Source organism: Poecilia reticulata, chromosome 18, assembly GCF_904066995.2.
Source record: "Poecilia reticulata chromosome 18, P_reticulata-male-v2, whole genome shotgun sequence".
Classification (NCBI taxonomy): domain Eukaryota; kingdom Metazoa; phylum Chordata; class Actinopteri; order Cyprinodontiformes; family Poeciliidae; genus Poecilia; species Poecilia reticulata.
Window position 1 is genome coordinate 21113271 of NC_088847.1, and position 17018 is coordinate 21130288.

At 41.6% G+C, this 17018-nt stretch overlaps 1 protein-coding gene across 1 annotated transcript; it reads right to left on the reverse strand.

Moving 5' to 3' along the window:
• Positions 1-1951: 1951 nt before the first annotated feature.
• wrap53 (WD repeat containing, antisense to TP53) lies at positions 1952-16592 on the reverse strand. Its single transcript, XM_008435565.3, has 11 exons — positions 16349-16592; positions 14792-15181; positions 14544-14697; positions 13548-13643; positions 13163-13271; positions 10929-11017; positions 7732-7955; positions 5877-6088; positions 4886-4989; positions 4666-4809; positions 1952-3416 (listed from the first exon to the last, which is right to left on the reverse strand). Exons 2-11 carry the CDS (start codon positions 15033-15035, stop codon positions 3155-3157), a joined length of 1638 nt encoding a protein of 545 aa, XP_008433787.1. The 5' UTR covers positions 15036-15181; positions 16349-16592; the 3' UTR covers positions 1952-3154.
• Between the last annotated feature and the right edge of the window lie 426 nt (positions 16593-17018).

Genomic DNA, 17018 nt, shown 5'->3' on the forward strand with positions numbered 1-17018 from the left:
GTAAACCCGGCGAGAACGTGACCTTATAAACATGACGTGGTAAATATATTGCCAGCTGCGTTGGGCTGCTGGGCTCCTAACATAGACAGGAATTCAGGAGCAGGACGAGAAGGGAACGAAATGAGCCGAAACGGAAAGTGGAAGCGGTTCCTTGCATTTTCACATTGTGTCATGTTGGGAGCCACAATCCGCGATGCATTCTGGTGGATGTTTTAACATAGATGTCTGCATATTTCTGAGGTGAAAAGAAAAGATGCAAAGCTATGATACGTGTTTATATTCCATCCACCTAAATAAAATCAAGTGCAACACCCTGACCTCAGAGGTCAGCTGAGTATATGTCAATCCAACTGTTCACACCAAGAACACGTGTTGTATCACTATGGTGGCTGCATCGTGCTGTTGAGGTTTGCAGGTCTGGACTTTGACTGGGCCATTCTAACACATGAATAATATGTGATCTGGTCTCCAAAAACTGTTTATATTGGAGACCCCTTGTGTTCAGAAAATAAAACGTGGACAGAAGAGAACATAAATATCTGAGAGAATTACAGAACATAGAAGCTATGAAGTCAAAATGGGTTTGTGCCGGATGAATGCAGTCTTTAAAGGACAGATAACATTTGATTTGAAGTTAGCACTTTAGCTTCTGCGAGATATTGTGTTGGTATAGTGATTTAACGTCAGCGGCACAGTACAGTAGAAGCCTACCTCTGGTACAACCAATCAGTGCCAAGGAAAATGAAAGACGCTCCTGGATTGGCTGCTTTTGGTTAGCTAGTTGCCATTCATTGTGCAGCTTCAGAATTGAGGCATTTTTATGTTTTTTTTTTTTAGGAATCTAAGTTAGGATGCACAAATATTTTCATACATCACCACCAGAATATCAGTGTGTGGCATTCATATCACAAAGGACTGTTTGGAATGCAATAACTGCAATACATTATATTTTCTATGAGTTGTTAAGTTCCATTTTAATGCAATGTTTAGCCAGCTGGACAGATTCTCTTGGCAGCAGACGACCACACTGGACAAAACAGACATTGTTCAAAATGCTAACGGTGACAGAGTGGAAGAACAGATGAGAAAGTGAGAATAACATCAAGCAGCCATAGAATCAAGGAAACACTGGATCTCCAACTCAAAATCTAAAAACATCGACACTCGTGATACTGATGAATGATATCTTGTTTTATTGCTTTTGGCTTTGGGACCACAGTTCTGGCTTTGGGGCAGCAGAACTCCTGCCCATTTTCTCTAACGTCCAGGTGTCGCACATCGGACAAAAGACTAAAAATGGAGAGATCTGAAAAGTGCTTATTTTTTTATGCTGAGAATCTAAAGCGATGTTTGTCTGAACAGAAACTAATTTAAGAAACATTTTTTCAACATTGTACTTTTGTGGAATGTCCTTAAAGAAATAATAATCAGATATAAATGTAAGAGCCTCTATAAATACAGTAAATCATTTTGCTAACACACGTCCCTCTTTAGATTATTACAGCTTGTTTATGCTGTGAAGAAACCAGACAGGGACGGCAGATTTAAACACCTAAATCTTGCTACTAAACCTTCATTACAGAACTTTCTTCCACACTTCCTGAGCAGCCAGTTATTACATTTTTGAGGAACGACTTTCAATCATTTCACTTCCTCCCCCCCTCTTCTCCTGCGCCCCCCTCCCCAATATTTCTCCATCTCGTTTCGTCTCTCTTTCCCGAGGCGGAGAGACGATCGCTAAGCAACCTGCACAACACAACAACACCCGGCCTGCAGCTTCTGCTCGGCGAGTCCCCGCTGCTCCAGATGATCAGATGCACGAGTGTGTGTCCGTCGGAGAGGAGGGGCGGCTCATAAACCAGGCTCCCTTCAGGCTCAGAGCATCGTCTTGTATTCATAAGATCTCTGAAGGAGATCTGACGGGGGAAAAAACGAGTCAGTGAATCAAGTGTGAGGCGATACGAGTTTAATTCACTCCAGCTTGGATTAAAGCATCAGAGACATCTACCCAGAGACTTGTTTGGCATCGTCAAGCCCCGCATGGTTCTGAATGATCCTTGGTAGGGAATCAATTGGTGTAGTATTATCACTGAGTGGAAATAATAATGCTTGGCAACAGGTACGAGTTTAAAGAAGTGCGGAGGCGTTAAAAACTGATTAATTTCTAAGTGTGTGATAATAAAAAGGCATATGTTGGATAGATAGCACAGGAGCCCTGCAGCAACACGAACCCTCACACCGGCGACAGAAATGGAGAGAAATCACTCCTTCAAACCAGTTTTGTGTTTCTCAGTTGCCCCACACACACACACACACACACACACACACGCATTCAAACAGTAGAAAAAATAACACACTCGTTTAGCAGCTGCACCCACTTATTAAAGACTTTCACAGAGCGTAGCGAGAGTTAAGCTGGCCGCTCAAAGACGGGACATTCAGAGAATCAGCACAGCGTTACAAAAATATACATCTGTGGGCATGAGGCGCGACACGGCTCGGTACGCCGGCCGCCTCACAAAGGACACGGTAAGAAAAAACAGCAGACTCTGGGTTTATAAAAGCAAAGGTCGGGGAAACAAATGGCACTTATTGTTACTGTGGCAGAGAGGCAATCTCCAAGGGCAGCGCTGGAGCCAAACACACACAAACAAACACTCCCACGGTTACAGCACCGTCCGGTCAGAGGAAACACACACCGAAACAGACACAAGCCGTCACTGAGGACTCAAGCGGTTCCAGCAGCAGACGTCTGGATTAAAATGACAAGAAAAACGCCAACTGGTTTTTATTAAAACCTGGATTATATCTGAACTGAGCTGGATTTTGGTCCAACCTGATGAAACTTGAACTACAAAGACTGCAGAGTTATCAGGTTTGATATGTTGGATTCAGGGTTCCACACAAATCTGGAAAGGTTAGGAATTTATAAGTAATTTAAAGTCTGGAAAACCATCCATCCATTAATAAAAATGTATAGGAGTCGTGGTTCTTCACTGATTTGGACTTGGCGTGTGCAAACACAGTTGAAATGAAAACACAGGACTGATTATTTGTGCTCAAGAGCAAAACCGAAACACTGAATCAAATGATATTAAAGTTTAAGAAAACTAAAGATATCAAAGGTGTAGCACCGTCTGTGTGCTCTGTCTGGTCAAGCTAACGGGACACTTGAGGTCTCCGCAGCTGCAGCGTTCTGGTCTTGACTCTCCTCAGCGGGTGGACTCAGCGGTCCGGCCCACCACAGCGTCAGTGCGTTGTCTTGCCGGACCTCCTGCTGCAGCGTTGCTCCTCCTCCTCCTCCTCCTCCTCCTCCCCCCTCGGTGTCAGAGTCGCCCTCACCCTCGCTGTCGGTGGGCCAGGGGAACTGCCGCTGCCCGCTGGAGGTGGCCAGAATCGGCATGAAGGGGTGAACGCTGCAGAGAGGAGGCGGGGCGTTACTGACAACAGGTTAAACATTAAGAGTCACACCGGCCACAATATTAGGGACACTAAATAGACTGACCAGCAGGTTCAGCACTTTCAACGTAAGTTTCAAACTTTTTCAGAACCAAACTTGTATTGTTTTAGAGATAAAAACAATACAACATTAAAAAAAAAAGGGTGCGAAATTACAATTTCAAGAAATAAAACAAAAAACTGGTGAGTCAAAGCTTTTCCAAAAACAGGATTGTGAATTTGTTCAGATATTTGCAGCCGGTGCTTTTCTTTTACTAAACCTGATATTTGTTTGATACTGAAAAACTGTAGCTTAATGCACATTCAAATATCTTTATAATTGTTCACATCTAGCAGTTTTAATAAATAAGCTGCACAAAACATTTCTTATTACTGTGCATTCAACACAAAAACACCATTTATTCTAAACATAAGTTTGAATGTGACTGTAAAACTCACCGAGTTTTTATTTTGCACAAGATGAAGAAAGTTGAACATAATGAACAGATTTTTGCTCCCTGACTGTGTGCATTTATAAAATACTTTACTTTATGCCTCATCAATTTGTTACAAGCTCGATTCATGTTCTTGTGTATTTTAAGACATAACTTTGAATTAAAAAAAAAAAAGGTTTAATTTACCAGATATCTGCCGACCTCCTCTTTGACCCATGTAGAGGTCGCGACCTCTGCGCTAGAATGTCACTGTATTTCTCTCACAGGCTAATGATCATCAGCTTCCTCTCTTAGAGGATGAATTTCTGCCTAGCGACAGCGATATTTCTGGGCGGCTGTGATGCTTAAGCAGCAACCTGCAGTGAAATTAGACGCTGATCTCACTGTTAGATCCCGTTCTGTCTTTTGTTTTGGTGAAAGATAATTGGGAGCGCCAAACAGTAAAACACAGCAGGACAATCAGCCATTAGAGCAGCAAGAGAGTCACTACAGGAACGTAAATTATCCAAGTTTGACAGATTCCTTTATTCCCTCTAATCATCATTGCTTTTGTTCTGTTAATTTGTGGAAGTGCGTTTCAATCTTTCATGCTTTAAAACCAAAAAGCTTAAATCTGAGCTCCTAAATTATTTATTTTAAATTTGAAGCTCATCTTTCTTTCTGCGGTAACTAGGACAAACTAAATGAATCGCGGTCGAGAGAAAGTTGTGGGAGGAAGTGGGCTGTTCCGTCGGCTCGGTCTGAATCAGAAGTTTTGCAAAAGGTTTCTTACCTGATGCCGTTGGTGCAGTCCCAGTGGGCCTGGAAGCGGATCTGTGGCTGCAGCGGCTCTTCGTTTCCATCGGGGGGCGCCGTCTGAGTGTCCCAGACGGACAAGGCTCCCTCCGTGTCTCCGCTCAGCAGGTGTCTGCCTGATCTGGACGCAGAGGAAGGATAAATCATCAGGGTCGTGAGCGAAGACACGCGGCTCTGCGGCGTTCCGATCAACTTACTGGTCCAGGTCGAAGTAGATGCGCTGGTTAGTGGCGACGTTCCTCTTCAGGGAAAACACGACTTTCCCCGGGTCCCTCAGGTCCCAGCACAAGATCTCTGGGTCCTAGAATGACGGAGGCACATCTACTGAATGTTTTTAACTCGATTCAGCTCATTCACGCAGAGCCGATTCACAATAAATGTTGTCTGAAGGAACTTTACAGAAATATTTCAATTTGGTCTCAGTTATCAAGCAGTTTATATCTAAAGAAACCTTACTGAATGTTTTCAACTTACTGGAGGTTACTATAACGACCAGAGCCTAAACCACACTTTGACCTCATCTTTATATTTCTCAAATTAGAGCCCAAATTGTGTCAAATACACTCAGAAACATGGACGTTTTGTCATGTAAAATTACAAGTTTATTATGGTTGTATTGTGACAAAGCAGCTGGTTTTTATTTTCTGTTTACCGTTTAGTTTTCAAAAGACGCCTGACAACCCGTCGCTAAGTTAAAGAACAACTAAAAACCCCTCAGCCTCCACTACATGCCACAAACTGCAAGATGTTTGCACAAACTCGCCATAATTTCCCACTTAACTGTCCGACTCCATCTTGGTGTTTACTAATATGTCATAACACACACCAGTCAGATTTTTTTTTTCTCCCCCCCTCTGAACAAAATGTTTGTGTAAGGACTTTAATTGTGACCTCATTGTCAGAGAATGCAGTTATTTTGGTTTCTGCGTGGATAAAGCTGCCAGAATCCAAGACACCCAGGACAAGTTATCATATCTGGAGAAATAATTATCCGCTTTCGGCCCAAAGATGACGAAAACGAGAGCAAAAACAAAAACCGAAACGAGAGATTCATTATGCAGCTTTAAGGTTTCGTGACACTCTGCGAAGCAAAAGCGATGGCCTAATTGCTAATTGGGATCATCACGCTCTACGAAAAACAACACGACTGCCTCTTTTCGACACGTCGGTGTGTGTGCGCGCGCCGACCTTGCGGCCGCCGGTGTACAGGTAGTTGCCGTCGGGGGAGAAGAGCAGATGGGTGAGGCCTCCGTGGTGGCGGGTGGGCAGCAGCGCCAGCAGGGCTCCGTCCTGACAGGAGTAGAGGCCGGCGCAGCGGGAGTACGAGCCGCAGGCGTAGACCGACTGACACGGGCTGAAGGCGAAGCACGAGATGATGCCGCTCTGGCCTCGTTTCTTCACTGAGAGAGAGGGAGAGACGTTTAGCGGAGCGATTAACCTCTCACACGTTACGACAGGAGTTCTGCTCACATGCATTCAACTGGGACACGTCAGAGTCAGGCTGGAGAGAGAGAGAGTTAAACCTTCAATTCTAAGGTTTTACAGTAATGTGACCATTTGGATTCAACCTGAACTGTACAAAAATACACAGGAGTATTCCTCACCGTTATTTGGTAAACACAGCTGAGCCCAAGCAGCAATAACGCCATCACTTTATCAGTCTTTCTGCACAGCTAGTTAAGTTCCCACCACTGCATTTCACTCAGGTTTAAGTCTGAATTTTGACTAGGCCACTCTGACACCTTGGTTCTTCCATGTTTTCAGTCTTTCTGCTCTAAATCTGCTGCTGCGTTTAGGATCACAGTTCTGCTGGTGACCCAGACTGCGTCAACCTCCTGCTGTCTGTTAAGATGCTATTCAACTGGTGAGATGTAGACTGTTCAAAAAAAGCAGATGAGAGTGATGAGCTCACCATTTCAAGTCAAATCAAATGCAATGACAGGGAGAACTTTACGAAACGTTGTGGGCAGCAGGAGAAGGAGCTTAACTGATTCATAATTTCTTCAAAATTCTGTGAAATTTAGACATTTTCTCTGCATTTCTTATGTAGAGAAATGCAGAGGAAACTGACCAACTCCGTCTCTTTTCCCTCCAGAAACACAAATGTCAAAAAGATGGAAATCAATATCAACTCTGTTTCACTTATCGAACCGATACTGATATTAAAAATGACTAATATCGGCCGATACCGATATATCGCGCATTGGCCTTAAACCTTCTCCACTTACAAATAACGGACTTAAAATTGTTTCTTCTTTATTTAACTGAAAGTATTGAGATTAAACTGAACTCATTTTAGAATCAGGTAAAGATTTTAAGTCCTGATAAGTTAAAACCTTGAAACTGAAGGACGGTGCATTTTCTCAGGCTCTAGTTGACAAATTGTGTCACGATCTCCTTTCCGCTAAAACATAAAAGTCACCCGTCCTCCTGTATATTCTGGCGCTTCACGTGAGAAACGATAAGAAACGAGTTGAGGGGAGAAATAAAAGCAACCTTTGTGACATTTTCAGAAGTGGCTGTTTTGGTCCAGATCCTTCATTTCATGAAGTACAAAGAAACGCCTCCGTCCACAGACACCGGCTGTTGTTAATGTCAGCACATCTAAACCTCCTTCAACGGACAGATGCTGCTTGAAGGGAGCGACAGAAATGAGGAATTCATCACAGTAAACATCTCACTCGCTTTCGTTGTTTGAACATAATAACAGCTGCTTGTCGGTCCGTTCAAGGAGACTTCAGTCAGACAGACAGTGAGCTGTCAAACTTATTGAAAACAGCAGACAACCGACTTCAGACCAGATCCTAACACTTATAGCTTCTGTAAGGATTTTATTGTCTAGGAATAATGGTATGAATGCTACCGTGTGATTTCAGCCGATTTTTCTTTAAAGACATTTCAATCTGTCTATACAATGATTATAATAAGAAGAAACTTATGGGAAATGCTTAAACATAAATAACAGTTGAATTTACAAGAAATTCTCAGTGAAAAGTGAAATAACATTTAGTTTGGTTTTAGGTGGAAAGAGAAGTAGACTGACCCACAGTGGGGCGCTCCTCGCAGTCTCGGCCCGGTCGCTCTGTGCAGAAGACTCGGACCATCTTCTCGAAGCCGCAGTACAGCTGCTCTCCGTCGGGCGAGAAGCAGAGCGAGTGCGCCGCCGTCAGCTCGTCCAGGTGGTTGTAGGGCCGGAAGCTGGCCCGCACCTTGCCGTAAAACGCGTCCCAAACGTGCACCGGGTTGTCGCGGCTGCTGCTGGCCAGACTGAAACAAAACGGTGATATTCAAGGTCGGGGGGGGGGGAAAACATGCAAAACAAAAATATGAGCCGACCGAATTTGAGCTGTTTTATCACAAAAAATGGGCAAAAGTAGGTGTAATATGGTCGGCTCTGCCTATAACAATGACAAATTATTTGATAAATCGTCCCTGTAATTATTCCGATAAGCGGTTGTGAGTTAACATTTTCAATATATTAATAACAGCAGAATGACATAAGTTCAATAAACTTTCATTCTGTAAAGAACACTTTTCATTGGCACAGGAAGATATTTTAAGTATTTATTTAAATATTTTAAATACCCAAATAAAAATAAATAATAAAACAACCAAAAACAAATTACTTAAAAAATAAAATAAAAAACAAACCACAAATAACATTGAATATAAAACATCTGTAAACAAAATTACTCTTTAAAAAATTAATAATCATCGAAATGGAAATTATCAAGCTCATTTTAATGTATAATGCAATTAATTGCTAATGCGTTGCACACTCCACATTTTTATTCCCAAAACCATGCACCGTTTTCCTTCCACCTCCTTAAAATGAGCTACTTTGTGTTGGTCTGCCACATAAAATATCCTTAAATTTCACTAAAGATTCTGGTTTTAGTTACGAGTTAACATCCAACAGATCAACTCAAACCGGATTTTGTCCTAGAAACTCACATCCAGCGTATAAACAGAAGTGGAGAAGTTAGAAAGAAGAATGATCAACACTGGAAATATTCTCTCGGCATTAATCTGATCTATTTTTCTGATTTAACAAAACCCTTGAAACTCCAAAAACGTTTTTCTTTGGGATATAAAAATGAAGCCATAAATCACAACATTTGTGTCACTTCCAAAACCGTAGGCCGTGTCCGCACTGAGATAAAAGGAAGAGAGTTTATTAGAAACAGATTATTTAAAACACCAAGGACTCCTAATAATAAATCTTAACTGCAGCTCGAGGCATTTTTCTGGAACGATACCAACAAGCAGAGAGAGAAAAAAAGAATCCCTTCATTCTTGGGGAAAAAAATGCTTAATGTGTAAAAATATTAAACCAAACAGAATGTCTGCGTGCTTTGAAATCTTTTTCGTGTTTGCAAAACAGGATTTTCTGACTGATTCCTGCCGTCGTTCTCAACATCAGCTGCTGCACACCTGCCTGAGCGAATCAGTGCCTGGAAACAAACACTCAGCGCCCGCGCCGAGCCTCATTACGGAGACGAGTCGCGGCGATTCAAATCAGGCCGGAGTCGGTGCGAGCCCGGCCTTTTTAAGTTTAATTATCGAGCCCTGAACAAATGCTGAAACGTCGTGGCAGCGGCTCGGTCAGACAAAAGGAAATTAGCCCCAGCCTCTGCTGCGTTGCTCCGTTACGGCCCCCGTGAGCTGGGAAATGCCCAATTATAATGCTAGACCGCTGCTAGCTTGGAGCGATGCCTGGAAGCGAGCGCCGTAACGACGACCCTTGGTCCCTCTACGCAGGATGGGGAGGGGGGGGGGGGATCTGAAACACGCAGCGCTCGGTTCAAGGAGCGACTGCATTTGTTTTTCCTTTAATAATATTTCATCTGAAGCGAAGGTGGAGGTGATCTGCTTCCTGCGCCGTCCTGGCAGAAACACACTAAGCTCTCTGGCGGTTCCCCTGCCTCGCATGAGAAGTTTGTTCATCATCCTCCCGTTTGCTCGTTTCTCATCTCTGCGTCTCCCCCTCTGTCTGTGAGGGCGGCCATCATGGAGCGGCGTCAGAGCTCGGGTGTGATCAGAGGGAGCTGCCGCAGGGTGGAGGTTTGTTACTGGGAGGCGATGCTGAGCTGAGGGACAAGGGGGAATGCTGCCAGGAGCTTGACCCCGGCTCGTTAGCTCGGGCCCCCGAAGGTCCCGCCGCCGTTTCCGAGGCGGAAGCCTAGGCGTTGCTGCCGGCGCTGAACCCTACACAGGGTGATGTCACAATTACGAGAAGAGGAAGATGAAAAGCGGGATCCTCATCTCGCCATAAGGTGTCGTGCAGGCTCTGGAGTGCTTCCTCACCAGCCGAGCCGCGTTTAAAAAAACTCGTCGCCGGCCTCAAAGGAGGCAGGAAGAGGGCCGACACTTTACTGGTAATGAGCGACAGCAGAACGCTTTCGCAGCTTTTATTTCCCCGACATCACAAGCGGCTCCCGTAACGAGCGCAAACATCCCGAAGATCAAAGAGGATCTTTCAGAAAACGAACCGTCGTTTAGCTTAACTGCAGACCGCTGAAACACACTCGACGTTAATCCCAATTTGCAAGACGCCAGCTTCTGTTTCTCCCTTTTGATTCTTTCACTATTAAATGTTTCCGACAAAACTATTTTAATGTCAGAGATAACTTGAGTAAGCACAAAAATCTGTTTTAAAAGATTATATACTCCAAATCAACTTGGCCTGGTGGCAGCAGCTCATTGTGATAACCACGAATGAGTTGTTTTAATCCAACATTTCATTAAATGTTCCAATCCAGCTACACTGGTCTGATCAAGATCAGGCCACAGCATCTTAATCAGACTTAAGCCCCACTTTGATTATATTTGACAGACATGTATCAGGACTTTGAGTTTTTTCAGATTAGCAGTGATTTTGCCAATGGAGCTGATTATTGATGCCATTTCAAACCAGTCTCTTTTTTACATTGTTGAACCACCTTAACTGCTTTTTATGTTATTCTAGATCCTTAATCTGGCATGTTAGTCATTAATATGCCACTTTTATTTTGGTTAAGTTGGAGAAAAATTGGCGTTATGGATTTGGTCGACAGGTAGAAGGTATAGAGGCTGATAGGGAGAATATAGAGGACCAAACACACAACCTTGAGGAACACCAAGGGACAGAGGTGACAAGGAGGTGGTCAATATGTTAAATATGTGTTCATTTTTCTTTTACATCCAGCTGCTGGGAGGGTCTAGTTCAAGTTAGGCAGGAAAATATCGGCTTCAACTCACAAACACGTGTCTGGCTCCAACGAGTTCATCTTCGGGAACCAGCAGTAGTCGTAGATGGTGTCTCCTTCAGCCATCCTGAGCACAGGACTCTGGATCAGGAAGAACGGGACACAAGTAAGGATGAATCCATGTGTAGCAGACTGCACGCCACTCCATGCTGCACATCTGGGTTCAACGTTTATATACGACGTCTATTTCAGCAAACAATCTAAAAAAACATTACAAACTTTAAACTTTGGTATTTTAAGTTACGGAAAAGTATCCAAACTAAGACATGATTAACATAGCACATGCTCTTGTATTAAAGAAGGTTAATTTGAAGTTAAATGTAGAGTCAGGAGTGTTAAATTAATGACAGTCAGGTGTGAGACGAACAGCAACATATCAGATTCTGCTCCTTCCCAGTAAAGTGTATCAAGGCATGAAATGAGATTTCCAAGGACTTCAGTAAAAGAGCTACAATAAATTTCTCTTCTGAGTTTAAAAGGCTGCTTAATGGCCTGCAAAGAGAGGACTGTCTGTAAGCCGCAGGAACCGGGGAACACAAGAGGACAAAGCGTCAGATGAACATTTACCAGAACATGGAGTAACTGGAAGAGGACGTGCAGTAAACAATGAAGTGGGTTTCTCCTTTTCTCTTTGAGAAAGAAAGTTTAAGAACAGCTTTACAAGAGGAAATGCTGAGTCAAGTAATACAATTCCCAGAAACCTCCCTTTAAAATAACGGTGAAGATGGTTTTATGTGACGTTTCTCTGATCAAGCCACAACTCGTAAATATTTAGAGGGGAAAAAAAACAACTAAAAAATTCCTTCATCCACAGACAAAAGTTGCTCCAAAAACCAATTCATGTAAAAGTGATTTCAAATATGAAATGCATTAAACCACTTCATGGCTCCACCAATACAGTTAAAGCTTAAAAACAGCTAAATTTGAGTTTTTATAATAATGGAAATGATGTGCAGAGCTTATGGGAAACGCTAAGAGCATTCCAGAGCTTTAAAGTGGGTTTTATGAAGTAATGAGCCTTGCAGCTTCTGCTCATATAATCACAAGCTGAGATGTTTTTGTCTCATTTGTTGGGCTGGAAAATCTGATGCTTTTACATCACCTCTTTGCAAGACAATAAAATTGTTAAAAAGTAAAAAAAAAGATAAATAAATAAATCTCAATCGTTCATAAATTTGCAAGTATCACTGTATGGGATCAGAGGCAATAAAACAGGCTATAACTCGCAGTAAAATTCAAAGGCCGACGGCTGCCTTTGAGAAATGAAGAAATCAAGCTCAATTTTCTCGTCTCGTGAAAAAAGGCTGGGAGATCTTTGTGGAGGAAAATGGATTACATTTCAATTATTTTTGTTCAGTGATCCCGATCTGCCAGCCCCATAATAGAAAAAGAAAGATTGGCTCCGCGCTCGATATTTTCTCAAATCTTAAAAAGACACGACGGCCATTTTCCTCTACCCGTTAAATCCTCAGAAATACATTTTGTGCGACTCAAAGTGTGGGTGGATGGATTGGTGCGCCTGAGGAAGAGGGAGCCGGTCGGCTGGACAGGCGGAGAGGACGTATGAACGGGTGAGCAGGCAGGTATATTTGGACGATTAGTTTGGGTAAAAAGTTGGGTGAATGAATGGCTCAGGGTTTGGCTGAGTGAGCAGAAGGATGTGTTTGGTGACAGACATTTATACTCTCTTAACCTCAAAAGGCGGCATAGACACAAATATTCAAAAAAATAGTAGTCTGTATAATAATTAGGAAAAGATAAAAACAAAACAAAGTCAATAGACACCTGCAATTATTATTGAAAATCTTATTTTAACTATTTTCTCCACAAGAGCATCAATAAATATCAAGAAATTTTGAAATATTATTAAATGTAGTTACTGTGTGCAGTTGTGATATAAATCACACCTTTATTTCAAATAGAAATGTTTTTCAAGAATATTTCTGTTTGTGGCGCTATGAATGCTGTGCCATGGAGTCACAGCCATACGGTTACCTAAAAAAGGAATAGTACAAACTTTTTTTATCATCATCGCAACAGTTTCATGATAAAATTCTAAATCCATATTACCCATACCTACATCTAATTCAGAAGGCCCAACAGTTTCATGAAAGTAAAAATAAATTCACAAACAGGTGCTGCAAATAAATATTTAAATACGCAAAAGTGTTGCTTCCAACTGTTATTTTCGAAACAGAAAAAAACATTTGCCGATTTCTAACTCACCATCTCAGGGATGGAGTCCCAGCTGTAGCTGTAAATCTCTGGAGGGAGGTTGTAAACGCGGAGGACGTTGTCGGCGCTGTTAGTCAGGATGCAGGAACCATCGGGGGCCCTAAGTGGAGGAGACAGTTCGCTTAATATTAACTCAACTTGTTTCATGTGGAATAAGTCATTAGTAATATCGTCTCTGATAAAAGATAATTTGCACAATACCTAGATTGATATAGTGAAAATTTTCCTTCACCTTTTATTTTAATGGAAGGAAGACATTTACTAAACTCAAAATGACTTATGAGTGGTGAGGCCAAAGATAGATAAATACACAAGTGGCTCAGAAAACCACCTGTTCCAGTGTGTTTTGTTCATGTTTGTTGTAAATCAGGATTACCATTTGCAGCCCTTCAGGTAATTCTCTGGAAAGCTGGAGTACTCCGTCCAGGAACCGGTCAGCATTGAGGGATTCTGGGTAAAATCCAGGTCGAGGCTGGAAGAAAGAGACACATGAGACACACACCCATAACAACTGAAGTTCATGTTGGTCAGAAAATAAAGAAAGATTGTGGAAAAGAAAAAAACAACTGTAGAGATTCAATTTTTCAAATGAAATATTTTTAAATGTTGTATATCTGAATTATAACAACGCTTAAAAATCAACAAACATTCATATTTTTTTTAACTTTTACTATAAATAATTACTTTATTAAATAAAATTCCACTCAATAAGTTATTTCTTCTGTTTTTGTCCTAAACTTTCTGTCATTATAACTAATGGAGACCCACATTTTCTCTCCATTCTTTCTTTGTAGTCATTTCTCCATCTCTGCCTGAGTTTTAGCATCTCAAGGTGATAAGAAGTTCATTAAAATGGTCAAACAGGCACAGCAGGCAATCTCAAATATAACCACAAAGTCCTTAGAGGATTTTTTATAATACCTATATATATTATTAAAAATCTATATATAGATTTTTCTATATATATATATATATAGCAATAGCCATTTATAATACCTATTGTTAATTGAACATATAGATAGATTTTTTTAAGTTTTTACTGGAAAAAACAAGCCAAAAGAATGAAGATCTTGTGTTTGGCCTGATGGGGGCGCTACAACTGTATACAAAACACATGAGTCCTTTAATTTAAGATTAAACAAGAAAAAAAAGAAGTGTGTGCCTCAACAATCACATGGAGATCGTAACACCGAATTAAAAACCACCAAACTGAGATTAATATCTTTCCTGGAAGCAATCAAAATAGTTTGAAGCTCCACTGTGTGAAAAACCTTCTTGCTTTGTATTTTCTGTCTGCTGTCTTTTCTGTGAGACGTGTTAAATTAAAGTCAGAATGCAAAACAAAAACTTGAACAAAAGTTCTTTAACTTACTGCTGTCCTGCTGCTCCGTCGCCATCGCACTCCTCCTCTCGTCTCGTCTCCTCTCCTTCTGCAGCATCTGGTCCTCCATCTCCGTTCTGGTGGCATTCTGCTACATCTTCGTTTCTCTGATCTTCCCCCTCAGGTTGCTGTAACTCATGTGTTGCTATAAAAAAAATTAAATAAAAATCTGTGAGTACAGTATTTCTGCCACACTTCCAGTTTTTAAACACACTCGATTATCAGGACGAGTGTTTTACTTTGTGTGGATGTGTCTTCCTGTGCAGATCCAGACTCTGTTGGTGTTCCATCTTCCTGCTCCTCCTCTCTCATCCTGGAACGCTTGGCTGATGGTGGAACCTCGTCCTCTGGGGTCTCCTGCTCCACCAGCTCAGACTGACAGAGTAGAGGCGGGACCTGTTGAGGGGGCTCGCCGTCTGCTTCAGAGTCCTGCCCACCGGCCGCCACGCCTCCGCTCTCTCCACCTTCGGCTGAATCGGACATGGCTTTATCGGTCCTCCTCCCGGCGTTTTGAGGCCTGCAGTCCGGCGGGTGGCTGTCAGACGTGGGTGAGGTAAGTGCTACTGGGATAGTGCTTCCTCCTGCAGTGTGGACGGCTGAGTCTGTCGGGGTTTGAGGACATCACCCAACTACAGAAAACAGGAAGCATTAAAGAGTTTTTTTTCCCTCGTTGTGAAGCTGATGTCTTTCTAAACCTCTCCTTCACTCATACAAATACATAATTCATTTTTATTGCTTTTGGCACTGCGTAGAAATGGAAAAACAAGAAATGACTGTTCTGCAGTCATTTCTTGAGAGGACAGTTTAAGAAACAAAAATACTACTTAGCATTTTCAAATTTGATTTAGTCAGCAGTGTCTGTGTGAATAAAAAAAACAAAAACAAACACATACAGCAGACATTTATAATAATAATAATGATGATGATTCTTGACCTGGAGTATTAACTTCATGCCGTCTGATAGTTTGTCACTACTGATCATCATATGTGCCAAAAGAAATAGTCAAATATCCCTCTGTCTTCTTCAACCTTATCAAATGTTCTAAAAGAAAACTAGGTGTTGTCCTATAAGCAGACAAGAGCCAACAAGGGAACTAAAATTTTGATAAATACTTACTAATCCCGCTGAATAAATCAAAACAAAAGGTAGACCTTCCATAATTTTTTCCAGAGTAAAACTAAGCTACCGAATTGCATACAATTTCAGTTTTTTTAAACATCTGTATCATGACAATGAGTCCCTGTCTGTATGCATGTCCATCTAATGTAACGTTACTGCCAAGGGTCGTTTATTAAATTTAAAGTGGAACCGCTGAACTGAAAGGTTCCTTTGGACAAGTAATTAGAATAGAAAGTCACAGATATATTTACACAAAGATAGAAATACGCATAATATAAAAACAGAATAAAAATACTGTGCAGTAAAGGCACAATTTCAACATACTGGGTAGATTTAAGAAATAGTTGACAACGACAATTGAATCGGAAACATTTAGCGTTCGTGTTATGACAAGGTTTATATTTGTGCGCTTTAGCAAGCTGCAAAATGCTCCTCCAAACACCTGTGGCGAGTCGTGACAGGTCAGATACTTCAAAACGGTGGGTCGTCATTTTAAATTAACCACATAAAATATCCACAGATAAATTTCCCTCCAGCCCTGCTGCTTTTTTGTACTCCACATTAATAATGACGATGGAGAAAGCAAATTTTATGTGTCTGGAACAAAGAAATAGCCACCAAGCTCTGTTTAGCTTCAGTTAGCACTAGCTTGTGCCAACAATACGCAGCTACGCACCTGCTGTAGCTCTTCTGACCGTTGACGCTGAGCTTCGTGTCCTTTTCCCTCTTTGCGGCTTCAAAAGTTTTCACACAAGCGAAGAAGACAAGCCCCCAAATACAAGTCGACGTCTTCTTTGCAGGGAACTTCTGTGCCGCTTACAGCTCCTCGAGAAGTTGTAAACACAAGTAGGCAGCCATGTGTTTGGAACTATCGCGAGAGTTCGTTTAAACGGATTTGAGATTTGCTCCCCTCCACTTCCGCGTCAGGTTTCCTCTGAGCTCAAGGATTTTGTTTAGAATAGAATATATACAGATGGATCTCGGGAAAAGAAAAATGTCAGTTATTTTATGTATTTAGTTGGATTTCAGTTACTCGTCATTAAATGGAAACCTAACATTAAGTTACTCAAAATTAATTAGACTGCTGATTTGACAGCAGCCCAGTATCCAATCACATCTTAGAAAAACTTAGTGGAAGGAAAAACAAACATCATGGATTGACACTTTCACAGGGTGTAAAGTAAAGCCCATTCTAAACTAAAAGTAACCATAATTGTGTCTTATCTGGACTAAGAAAAAAAAAGATTTTACTGCTCTTCAATGGTCCAGTCTCTTTTCAAATAAATAATAAATTGTATGTTTTTTTTGTTATGCAGTAACCAGTCATCAAAATTCACAGAAATATA